The following is a 13,070-nucleotide window of genomic DNA, read 5'->3' on the forward strand; positions in this document are numbered from 1 at the left end:
AAGCACTCATATATTTTGCCTGACAGCACTCAGACTGTAAGTCATGGTAAAGTGTATGGACTAAGATAGCCATTGCCAGCAAAAGGAAAATATCTAAGTCTCCAGAATCAAACATGTTGAGAGATTGTTCCTAGTCACTGAGGATGAAGATGGATACAATATTTTCTGAGGTATATGCATGCCATTCAGAGTAGTCTTCCTTCAGCTGGTAATGCACCATTTATACCACACAAACCACCACAAGATTCTACTGCTATCTCAAGAAAGACAACAGCAACCTCACCATAGCAAGTATAAGAAAATGTAAAGCCTGCCAATCTTTGCAATTTTATATCCATTATACAAACATCTGCAAACAGACGTTTGAAAAAATTAAAACAAATTACAATGCTCCAAGTATAAAAATTATCCCCGTAGAAACAAGCAAAGATTACACACAAGGCCTTTCAGAACTATTTCAATAAGAATTGTATCCCTTCCATGCAAGACTGCAACAGTTGAGCTTCCGCATTGCTGCACAGTTCCAGGTAGAGCAGGAGTAAGTTTACACTGTTCTTGTGAAGTCCCAGATGTTGGTGTTGGACCAAAGATTATCTTTCCCCAGGGGGATGATGCCACAATACGCTTCATTCTGGCATACCAGCATTACAGGCTTCAGCAGGTCTACAGACAGACTGTATAATTAACAAGCTAGATCTGGTTACTGCATGAAGAGGGAAGGGAGATTCATTAAGACAAGCAATTAATGTGTAAAGGAGTCCCATGAACAAACCCTTCTGAGTGAAATTCAAAAGCAGAGTGATTTTGGCAGCAGCAGCACAGCACTTGGAATTAACAGTACATTTTAACAGAAGCTGATAAGGAGTACCTTCTGCCATTGAACATCTGGGGAGATAAGGAAACAGGAAAGCTTGGGTAACCTGGGAGTTCTGACAGGAGAGAAACAGTCTTAATGTCATCACCCAACAAGCAGAACACATTGTCTTATGAAAACCAAATAATAATAATAATAAATCCTATTGTCTCCATTTACTTTGTGGTTACACTCTCCAACAGTTTCATGTCCTTTTTGTACTGTGGTGCCCAGAACTGCACACAGTACTCAAGGTGAGGCTGCACCAGCGCAGAGTAGAGCGGGACCATCACTTGCCTCGACTGACTAGTGATGCCGTGCTTGATGTATCCCAGGATACGGTTGGCCCTCCTGGCTGCCAGGACGCACTGCTGGCATCACCATTGAAAAATAATTGAGAGGTCCCGTGATGATGTCAGCCAGCTCTCTGAGCATCCTGGGATGAATCCATCATTGGTGTTGAGGACAAAGGCAAAGAAGGCACTAAACATCTCTGCTTTGCTTATGTCCTTGTTTTTGAAGTGACCATCCCCATCAAGTAGTGGACCTATGTTTTTTCTGGTCTTCCTTTTACTGTTCACATATTTTAAAAAGCCCTTTATATTGTCTCCCACAGACCTGGCCATCTTCAACTCTAATTGGGCTTTGGCAGCACAAATTCTCTCCCTACAAGGGCAAACAGCATCCTTGTAGTCCTTCCATGTTGCCTGATGCTACTTCCAGCAGCCATACCCTTTATTTTTCTGCCTAAGCTCCACAAGAAGATCCCTGGTCAGCCAAGCTGACCTTCTGCCCTGCCTGCATGACTTCCAAAATTTTGGAATTGCCTGATCTTGTGATTTTAGGAGGCAGTGCTTAATGACTGACCAGCACTGATGGACACCAATGCCTTCAAAACCAGTTTCCCAGGAGACCTTGCTAACTAGTTCCCTGAGCAGCCTGAAGTCTGCTCTCCCCATATCCAGGAGGGAAGTTTTGGTGGCCGTTTTCTTTCTGTCACCAAAAATTTTAAGCTCAACTGCTTCACTATGACCAAGATGGCCACCAACTGCCACATTACCCACAAGACCCTCTCTGTTCTCAAGCAACAGATCTAGGAGGCTCTGCCTGCACCTCATGAGCCTCCCTTGGGAAGGCTGTCAGGTCCTGGCGGCTCCCTCAGCTGGCTGGAGTGGCCTCAATGCAGGAACAAAGCCCCGCTCTGCTGCAGCACGTGTCTGCCCTGGAGGATTGCTTTGGTGAGTGACTGCAAAATGTCGGCTGTGCCCGATTTCAATGCCCCACCCATAGTCCTTCATGATACACCTTGTGCTGGTCACTGGTGGTCACTGGTATCCATTTAAAATAGCAGCAGTGGGCAGTAGTCTCTTGGAAATGTCTCAAGTCCCTGGTAGGAACATACTTCTCTTGAAAGTAGTTCAGGTTGGCAAATGGGCGCCTCCGTTCCCCACAGAAGAGAGACCCCTATTACTATCACCATCACTGCTTTTTGGTTGGACTGGTCATTCTACAGGGAACAGGCTGAGCTGGCTTTGTCAACACCTGCATCTCCCCAGTGTAACAGTTCTTCTGCAGTCCCCGTATCTACAAAGAGGTTCTGTAAGGGCACCTCAAGCAACAGGGGAAGTCTCTTCCTCCACTAGTCCTTGCCATAGCAAGCTGCCATTCCCTGTGTTTGTTTTCACTATCACTCCCTTCTGTGTTGTCTTGAGGCTGTGGGTTGTGGGTTTTTCTGGCTGTGGGTCCACTGCAGACCGCGCACAGAACCACCTGTCTAACTCCTCAGCCTTCCTAATATTGCAGCCAAAAGGACTAACAGTACTCTGGTGTGCATCAAGCACGGCACTGCTAGCCAGTCAAGGGAAGGGACTGTCCCACTCTGCTCTGCATTGGTGCGGCCTCACCTCTAGTACTGTGTGCAGTTTTGGGCACCACCGTGTAAGGACATAAAACTATTGGAGAGTGTCCAAAGGAGGGCTTACAAAGGTGGGGAAGGGTCTAGAGGGGAAGGCGTATAAGAAGTGGGTGAGGTCCCTTGGTGTATTCAGCCCCAAGCAGAGCAGGCTGAGGGGAGGCCTCATGGCGGCCTGCAGCTCCCTCATGAGGGGAGCAGAGGGGCAGGTGCTGAGCTCTGCTCTCTAGTGGCATGTGGCCCCAACACAGTTCTTCCACAGACCATAATGGAAAAGGGCACATGGCTTATGACTAGACACTGGACTGTAGCTCAGGAGACTTGGAGTCAACTCTTAACTCTAAAGCTCATTGTATAGGACCCAGAAAGTCTATAGTGATCTGCCATAATGCCCCACTTTGATAGTGAGAAAATAAGTGTTACTCCTACCCACACATCTGTCTCTATTTGGCTTTTATGTTCTTCCAAGTTAAAACGAGTCAACTATAAAGGATTCAGCATAGCAGCTCCTAATTTTCCAGAGGGCCTCCAGCACAAAGACAACTAAAGTAACTTTGGTCCATTCACAGTTTTTCAAAAGACAAGGGAGCAGAATAAGGTATTTTAAGCCTTGCCAAAAATGTTAGAAACACCAAGTGGAAAATTATATTTTTCAAGAAAAACAAACAAAAAACACGAGGAAGAGAATTTAGTTCTTAAGTCTCTTCCAATATTAGACAACATCTATACAAGCATCAATAATTAATACCAATCATTCTTCCAGAAACATGGTTTACCATCACAGCTGATGATTAATCAGTCAAGCCAGAGAATGGATTTAAAGAGGACTTACCCTGCTCACATAGTTACTTTAGGATTTCAGTTGAATTCATTTGATTTTGCTGGAAATCTCTTTTAGGAGGCCTTTCAAATCAGAAAGCTTAAGAAAAAAATAAAAAAAATAAATTGTGTTTGTATATAAAGTCAATCTAACTCACTCATTCCAACAGAAGATCGCAGCTCAGGATGAAGCAAAGAGAGCAAAACAAGCAAGCAGTTATAAGTACCTTAAAATACTCTAGAACATACTCTAGAAAATACCATGCATCAACCGATCAGCAGCAACAGACATAAAACCCCTAATCTGGACTCCTGCTTACCTGGCTACTCTGCGGATGCTAGCAAGAGTAGTTAGCTAACTAGTTAAGAAAGCAATGACTGACTTTTCTTTGTATTCAGTAGTCACACCATGGTGGCAAATGAAGTAATGTTAATATTACTTTTCACAGGAAAGTAATACTAAGAAGTAATATGATTAGCAAATAATTTCCTCTCCAAATATTATCTGAAATACAATAGTACTTGAAAGTATACTACCCATTACCATTTTCAGCAATGCAATTAATGCAGTGAGCCCTAATAAATATGTAATCCAGACAGTTAACAAGCAGGCATCATGACAGCTACAAGTGTCCATCTATATTCTATCTCCTTTTGCTCCTTCAAAGCAAAGATTGCAGATCAGTGTTGTGTGGAGCCAATCTACCATAAAAGTACATTTTTGTGTAGTTGTTTTTTAAACACTTGTTTCACTTATCACCTGTTACACATGTCCAGAGATGCCAAACCAAGGAACAGTTTCTAGCACTGTGATTCACATAGAACAAGATCTTTTTCTTTTGGGAAGTCACTACAATTTTTCAGAAAAAAAAAAAAAAAAAAAAACTTTAGAGAAAAAATTCTCCTGTGGATGGAGCAGCCTCCAAAGTCTAGGTAGAGCAATATGGATGCTCTGTCACAGAAACAACAGCATAAAGGGCTAGAGTGAACTTCAAAAGGCCATCTGGAGCAGCCCCCAGAGGCTGTATTCACTAGACAATCCTGATCAAGGCCTATAACAGAGATGCCTGTTGCACTAATCTCACAACTGCTCGAAGTTCTTCTCAAAGTCTAACCTTATGTTCTCATGCTGTAACCAATGCTCATTATACCTTGAGACATTCACAACAGCTTTAAAGAAAAGTTTATCCCATGATCAGGGCTTATGCCTAGGACTTGGTTATGTCCTCAGACTTGGTTTTTTAGATCATCATCTCAATTGAGAGTCAGTGAGATATCCCTGGAGTTCTTGCTCTCAAGGACACTACTCTTAAGCACTGGCCTCAGTACATTTCCATCATTAAAGCTGAAGGTATGAACAGATAAAACATCTTGCTGCAATGCAGCTCTAAAGTATTCCATCACACAGAAGAGGCACTGTTTGGGTATCGCTTTTCAGTAGAAAATTAAGGTTATTGTATTTCCTCTGTTTTAAGAGGAAACACATACTCAGCCACTCACCATTTCCATTTCAGTCTTGAGAGAAAGCTATGATTTTGCAAACTAAACAATCAAAAGATGTATTTTGAACTGTATGTGAGCCTTTTTACCCTTGGACTTCTTCACACGAGTGCAACTGCTAGCCACTTCAGAGACAAAAGTCACAAAACAGTCACTCTCTCACATATAATACCCATTGTAAAGGTCTTTTCAGTTTCACAGTCATAAAAAGTATATTTGTATGACAATTTTGATAATGATAGGGTCTCTATTAGATTGGCAGCTTTATATAGCTTCAACACAGTATGTCTCTGTGAACCGGATGAGAACTGGTCATTTTAACCATAATTACAGATCTTCCCACCCTGAAATACATACAGAACATTCTCTATTTACCTAGGTGTTGCCTGTGCTGTCTGAAGTATCACCAGGTTTGCCACAGTATCTGAACTGCCATTCCATTTTAAAAGCAGAACTTAATTTTTTTAAAAATGTAGAATTATCGTGTGCCTTCAGCAGTAGAGGCTAAAATTGACCTAACGTGTTTGAGAAGGGTATGATCTGTGTAATGCCTCTTCTTCCCATCAGTGTTTCAAAGGCCATACGAACAGTGAAATACTACAGTTTTATAGATGGAAGTAGTTTTTACTGCTTTCCATCCAATAAAGAGTACTGAAAAACACTTCTCCAATACTAGAGTAGGCATCTTTCTACTTCATCTTCCAGCACAATATGAAACTACACATGGAATCAAAGGTGCAAAGGAGCCCATTAAAAAAGCACAATGAAGATGGGGTCCTGGCAACAGCAACAAAGACTGCAAATGGCTCTTGGTGGTTCTCATTTTCCAGGTGGATTGGTACCTGCTTTACCAGACAGAGGCACATCCCCCAATACGAGCAGTATGAAACAAGTACCTTTGCATCCAGCTGCCTGAATCGATGCACCATCCTGAAAGCAGAAAGAAGACACAGAAAAGAGGGGCTGAATCCAGGAATTAAAGTCTTGGCTAACCACCCTCCCACTGCAAAACTGCAGAACTGCCTTACGGAAGTCTCTGTAGCTAATACATCTAGTCCTCAATGGCCAAAGAGCTTATGTAAGGCAACTACTGAATTTGAAGGTTTCAGAAGACTTTCCTCTTTGCATGTTGACAGAGATCAGTTAAAAATAAATTGCCTGCAGATGCCACTGGTCAGGAACAGTTTCGTTATTTAAAATTCATTTATTTTCTTACAAATGCCTTAACATATCAATTACTGTTAGTGCTGCACTTTTCCATTTTTCTTGTCAAGACTTTTCTGCTTCAAATTTTAAATGCGTATTTTGGGGTATTTAACTTACTATCCAATGCTGAGTTCCTCTGTGTAGTCTTAACATAAATATATATATTTGTGAATGGCAATGTACACTGCATGGGCAAAGGAACAGAGAAGTCTCTGGCCTTTTCCACCCGTTCTTATCAGCTCTTTCCTTACATTTGATTTAGGGAAATTTTGAAGTTCTTGGAAGCTAGCTACAAAATTAAGCCATCATACACAGCAGGCAACTGTTACTGTCTTCTAGCTTACTTTACTTTCTCTTTCCACTTATACTATTATTCTGAAAGTGCTGGGACAGATCCAAGAGACGATCAAAGTGTCATGATGTGGTGGTCTTTGCATTTTACCAGCTCAATCAACTATTTCTGAAGCCAATCTACAGCAACAGATTAAAAGAAGCAAAAGTCATTTTTCATAAAAAATAAAATGGCAAGTTGATGCTGAGTTTACTTATATTTGGATTAGCTTGTAAACATCTAGAGCTGCTGAAAACTTTGTTTCACTAAAAATATTCAACAGAAAGTTAAGAGATTGAAGACAAAGAAGTGCAGACGTACTCCTCCGATGAATCGCTTGCTTTGGTATTGATTTTGACAAGGTAGTTTTCCTTCATGACAGCTTCCCACGACAAAGTTTCATTGTCCTCATTTTTTGAGCCTGGGGAATATAAATGAAAACAAACAAACACAAAACACCACACTAGATTCAGTTCATCTGCGTCTCCAGTGTCAAGATGCAAAAAGATTGGATTAGTGCTTGCATCTGGAGGCTAATGATTACCTCCTCTGCATACAGAACATTCACAGCCCCACTTCCCACCTGTGATACAGCTCTGATAAACATGACATGGATGCCTGTTGCTGCATGCTCCTGGCAATCAGAGTTGGTTTAAAAAACACATGTACACACCCACAGAAAAAAACAATAAATAGCAAATTTTTGTTTTTGAGTCTTGGTTAGCACAAGTGTTTGGTGAAATGGAAGCCATTTCAAGTGTCCTATGCCATTTCACCAAGGCATAGGACACAAAGTTGCTTTGTGGTTTTCAGCTTTGTTTGCACTTATTGTTTCTACATTACCCTGTATTAGACTGTTAAGAGTAACATCTGTTAAGAATGTGTATGACTTTTCATTGAATATAAATATTTCAAAATGCTGAAATATGGTCTTCTCTAAAAAGCATCTCCTGTTGATGCTGTAAATTAAAGAATGACACAGAGCAAGACATCAAAGTCCTCTAGGATAATATTTCTGCATTTTATCCTGTTCCAACCAGATTAGCACGAACCACATGGGTATTAATAAAAAAAAAGTTAGCCACGTTTTTCCCATCAATCATCAGCACAAGGCCTGTATATCAATTTTAGACTCTTATCTGTTGGCAACTCCAAACCAACTGCTGCCCTCTAAAGAGGCACTGGTGTATGTGTACCTGCAGGAGCAGTTAATTCAATTCAAGAAAAAGCTTTAGCTCAAAAAATGTAGGAGTGGAATGGAACTGAGGCAGTCTCATGAGGACTAACACTGAAATGGTATTAAACTCTCCAGTGCTTTCTTTGGGTTCAATAAATCTATGCTTCACATGGCACATGGCTTGTTGGTGTAGGACATAAACATCCCTCTTCAGCATCACGTAGTGCAGAGTGTGACAATAATGCCTATTTGGGAATGGAAGCTCTGAGCTGCATTTCTCCTATGCATATACACATTTCACACAGGGAAGCCCACAACAAAAGCTTTTTGTGCTAGAGGCAAGGGAGCTAGGGAAGCTCCAAAGCCTGGATTTTCTGTCAGTCATCGCTCCACAACCCCCAAAACCCTTTCCTGAAACAAAAGAAGCCAACAGCTGACAAATGATTTAAGTTTTGATTCCTCCACACACTGCTCCTCTGACTTCACAATCATTCATTGTTCCAGACACCAATGGCCATTTATTCACCCAAATCCCAACCAGAACACTTTTACAAGAGTTTAGTGGGAAAGCCAGGATTTTGCAAGTCAGTGCATTAGTATGCTTCTCCATGCAGTTCTCAGTACCCAACAGCAGCTAAACCAAAGTGATATTCAGGCTTAAATTAATTCTTTCATTTGCTTTCCCTGGAAGATCAACTGTGCATCATCTGACAGAAATATCTGCAGTTAAACAACCTCCCCAGAAAGGGAAGTGCTTTGGACCGCCACGATGATTTAGTCAATGATAAGGAATTTTGTAGCCCAAAGCAGGCATCTTTCTCCTAAACGACTCACAAATCCTGTCTGTGCTGCAGGGCAACAGTCAGGATGCTGATGGAGAGGAATAAGTCTGTCAATTAACTCATCTTATTGTCTCTCATCTGATTCTGAATAGCACTTAAAAATTGAAAATATTCAATTTCTTGGGGGTAAAAAAGTTTATTAACGCAATTCATATCTGTGCCCTCTGACAGAGGAATTAAGGAGGGAATAACTAGAGGGCTGAGCCACTCCTGTGCTTTTGAGTTGGTTTGCCTACTTGTCCATCCACCACAGCCCAGAAAAGTCTCTGTATTCTCTTTCACTCACTCACAGACTGAATAGCCTCTAAAGAAAACTGCTCTGCCAGGCTGCCCTTGCAGCTACCAACTATATTAGCTGGTAGATTGTAATGGAAAGAAAAAAAGAAATACGATCCCAGAAGGTAGAGTAGCAATCAGAGACTAAGGTCACCATCTCTTTCACAAGTTACCTAAACATTTAGAGCATGCAAGATGAGGGATCAGTGCACTTGGGAACAGTGCAGGAGGAATACACTGTCAGGTGCTGATGAGAAATAGATTTTACATTTTTTGTGCAGAACATGCAGATGACTTTCAGCTGCTGCTGAAATGGCTCTGAATTAATTTTATTCAGTGCTCTTATGCAAAAAATTTTGAAAGCTACAAGCACCAAAAAGGCATCCTTAATACAATTGAATAAAAGACTTAATAGGTTTACATATTTGAGGTAAATCTGCCCCAAAAGAGCTCAGAGAGGAGAGCACTGGATAACTCTGCACAGTATTCAAGTGGAGCAGATCTCACGGTAGAACACTAAAGCTCTTTGATCAGACCAAAGCCAAAGCTGTTGGGGGGTGGGAGATGGGAATCACAACACCAGCAACATTTTTTTTCCAATACAAAATAATCCTACTCACAACAAATAGATGGCTCTTTACTTTCATTCTTACAGCAGCATTTAAAACATTTCCTCATCACCATGAATATGTAGGCAAAGATGACAAAAGGGAAGGGGATAGTCAAGCGACTGCAGTATTCCTGGACCAAGAAATAACGCTGGAACTTCCACACCTGGTCATTGTTCTCTTGTACTGATCCAACGGTGTAACTAACAGGCAAAGAAAGAGAAAATGCATGTATCATTAGTTATTCGCCAAAGAACTGCACCAGAGGCAAGTTGCACAGTGTTTCTCTTATACTAGGATGAGTTTTTGAAAAGTCACTCTGGAGTTGTTCATTTCTACTGGTTGGAAGGTTATTGTGTTTGTGCACCTTTTTAGAGAGCAATCTGAAAAGGGAAGGAACTAAGACAGTAGGAAAAAAAAGTTAGAAACAAACTGGAAAAATTAGGAACAGGAAGAAAATATTCCACAACTTTTACTACCTTAGCTGTAGGCAATTTTCTTCCAGTTAACATGAGAACAGAATGCTTCTTTGCAAGATACTATATCTCATTAATTCACCAGCTGACTTATTTCTTTCTAAGCAAACAAAAAAGCTATTTCCAGAAAAAAAAAGCTTCTGAGATTTTTTAGTAGCAGTATTAATGAGAGCTTCAGGCATGGATCAAACCTACTGTATGTAAGCACTGTCCAAACCCAGCAAAGCCACAGCCACAAGAGGAAGCAACTTACAGACTGGCTGACCTTTTATTGCTGTCATTAAATGGCAGGTGGATGTTTTCAAAATGTCTGTGCTGAGATCCTAATGGACCCTTACACAAGATAACCAAAGACCTTCACCTGCAAGTCTTCTGGTGGAAGCTATCTATTGTTTTAGATGATAAATATAATCCTGAATTTCAGAAGTATCTAAAACATGTGAAATGTAATATGCATCCTTTTCACTTAATGCATACTAGACATAAGTTGGATTCTGTGTCAAAATTAGTCCCAAAGATATATTAATTTTAACAATAGATAGAGACTGATTGGACTGGTGTCTCATAGACATCAGCATTATTAGAGATTGACAAATACAATGTACACGCAGGTCTTTGGAGGAACCATTTCATGTTCAGACATTTCTGACTGCATCACGAAAACATGTTGGTTGCTGTTATCCCACAGGCCTTCCTGAGTTCAGTACAAGGAAGCACTCCTGCTTGATTAAGTTGTTCAGTCCACAGTTAATGTGAACTAAGAGAACTCCTGTAAGGTCCTTCCACAAAATTAGCTGAACTGGAAAAAAAGGTAAGTTTTTATTGGCATAACTGTATAACCCAGAACTTTTATCATTACATCCTGTTAAAATAAGTGTTCTAACAAATACCACAGGCTTCTAAGGTACGGCTGGCTTACTGCTACACTCTCCTTTATTAATGTGAATTTCTTTCACCCTTTCCAGGGAGTATAAACATTATCTTATGTTTCCAGGTCCTGTGCTGGTTAGGAAAACACAGCTATAATAGACAGATAGGCTTCAACACTTTCCTGGCACTCATTCTAGATGCCTTGCCAAAACTCACATTTCTGACTCTTTGTAGTCCAGGTCAGCATGGGAATAGTGTTCAGAGCAGAGGGAAGAGCAGATCCTGAAGCTGAGGGGTTCTCAACTCATGGCATGGACCACAGCCTAGCTCTGCCCTACCCTACTAACTGCTCCAAGCTGGTTAAAACAAACAAACAAACAAAAAAAACACCTTAAGCATCTCTGCCAAGGAGAAGAGCCAGTGGTGGCTGTTGCATATACAATGCCCATGGGTTGTAATTATTTTTGTTACATTACAAGGGATTGTGAAACACCAAAGAAGCAGGGCTGGGCAAGAGAGCAGAGCCACAACACCAACCTTACTGCATTCACAAGTCAGAAATGAAACTGGAAAGCAACATGCTCCAGAAGGCTGATATGAGGGGCTTCCATGACTAACTCAACTCTGAGTTAAAGCTTACAGTGTAAACACCAAAAGTTTCTCAAATGAGGTCAGGGAACTTTTCCCCAAGGACTAGTTTTGGTTTGCTCTGGCTGGTCCTAACATAATCAACATACACTTGGTGATGTGCTTAACTGCCACCATTTGGACTTGACTTGGCTATACAATTAAGCCAGCAGTTACCAGCAGCACAGTTCAGGTCAGTTCAGATCCATCTGCATGGTCTAACAGTTCACAGACAGAATAGGCCTCCTGACCAGTAGATTCGCAGACAGGTATATTTGTATAGAATCACAGAACATTACTATAAGATAAATTACCATATAAAAACAGAGGTGATGGCATTTTTCAAGACTAAGTCCCTTTACATGTTCCAGTTCCCCTGATCTAAGGGAGAAGGAATTTGAAGATGTCACCTGCATTGCTATCACACAAAGCTTTAATTTGCAAAGAGCAACAGCAGTAAAGGCAAGTACACCTGTGACCCTGGGAAGGTGACAATCTTTCCTGCTAGATGTTGGCTCCAGCTATGTTGGGTTCTTGAGGGCAAACAGATGAAGCAGCTCAATGTACTTCCTACCTAATCTCAGGGTAAAATTCTACAGAGCAGTACTTATGGTCAGGAAACCCTCCCACCACAGGAGCAATGAGGGGCACAAGGAAGAAGGCTTTGCTAAACATAGGAGTCATACACCCTAATTTTTTCCACAGCATGAACTGTGGTAACACATGAGACTACAGGCCTGTTAGAAACTCCAAATATAACACCGACTATGTCTCCTAAGATCTAGCTGACAGCTCTTCCCTCCAGGTGATGATGGCTAAGAGCTGTTTAATTGTTTCCAGTTATAAAAGTATTAAAGCTGTACAATACCTAAGCAGATAACATGGCATGCACTCCAAAAACTCGCGGGAAACTCAAGTATTCCTGTCATAACACCAACATCTAAGAAATCTGCTCTTCTTCCATGATACAAAGACAGTTGGTTTAATACAAAAGGATGAACAAACCTTTTGAGGTAAACCTCATTTATTTCACTGTCCTCTGTGAAAACTGCATGCGAAGAATACTTACGGAAGTAGCAAAAGGACATATAGCAACCCATCCCCAGAACACTGTACCAGCTTCGGCCAGACGACTGTGAGAAATGCTGAATAACCTTGCCTTTGGTCACCTTCCCACACCACCCTTAACTTGTGAGGTCTCTTTTGAGTTTGGAACCCTGTTCCAGACTACTCCCAGCAGTTTTTCTGGGAAAGTGACAGGCAGACTCCAAGGCATGTCTTCCTGCCATTTTCCAGGACTTCATTCTATTTCTCAGAGGGATATCAATGCAGTGATCACAAGCAAATGGTCACTCCTTTATTACATACCCAAACATGGCCACAAGCAGGTTCACGAGGAGGATGTTAGTTGAGAGCATGTATATGCACACCAGGGGAATAGTAATCCACTCTGGGAAGCGGGGCTGGTTGTTGGCATCCAGTTCCACACACAAGGGCTTGGACTCATTTCCAGAAAAGGTGCAGCGGTCAAAGTTGTAGGTCGTACCTCAGGGGGCAAGAGTGGAAAGCAAAC

The 13,070-nt window shown here is 41.4% G+C and overlaps 1 protein-coding gene across 5 annotated transcripts in view; it reads right to left on the reverse strand.

The window, feature by feature from the left end:
* Positions 1–292: 292 nt before the first annotated feature.
* The window catches only part of TRPM8 (transient receptor potential cation channel subfamily M member 8), a 43,715-nt gene continuing 30,937 nt past the window's right edge, over positions 293–13,070 (reverse strand). For all 5 annotated transcript variants that reach the window (XM_035331724.1, XM_035331726.1, XM_035331725.1 and 2 more), the window contains 6 exons: positions 12,866–13,043; positions 9,537–9,727; positions 6,943–7,042; positions 5,981–6,014; positions 3,598–3,684; positions 293–929 (listed from right to left, as the gene is read on the reverse strand). In XM_035331724.1, the coding sequence (XP_035187615.1) occupies positions 3,634–3,684; positions 5,981–6,014; positions 6,943–7,042; positions 9,537–9,727; positions 12,866–13,043 (554 nt within the window). In that variant the 3' untranslated portion in view covers positions 293–929; positions 3,598–3,633. The remainder of the gene's footprint in view (positions 930–3,597; positions 3,685–5,980; positions 6,015–6,942; positions 7,043–9,536; positions 9,728–12,865; positions 13,044–13,070) is intronic.

Source organism: Oxyura jamaicensis, chromosome 7 (genome assembly GCF_011077185.1).
Source record: "Oxyura jamaicensis isolate SHBP4307 breed ruddy duck chromosome 7, BPBGC_Ojam_1.0, whole genome shotgun sequence".
Taxonomy (NCBI): Eukaryota; Metazoa; Chordata; class Aves; order Anseriformes; family Anatidae; genus Oxyura; species Oxyura jamaicensis.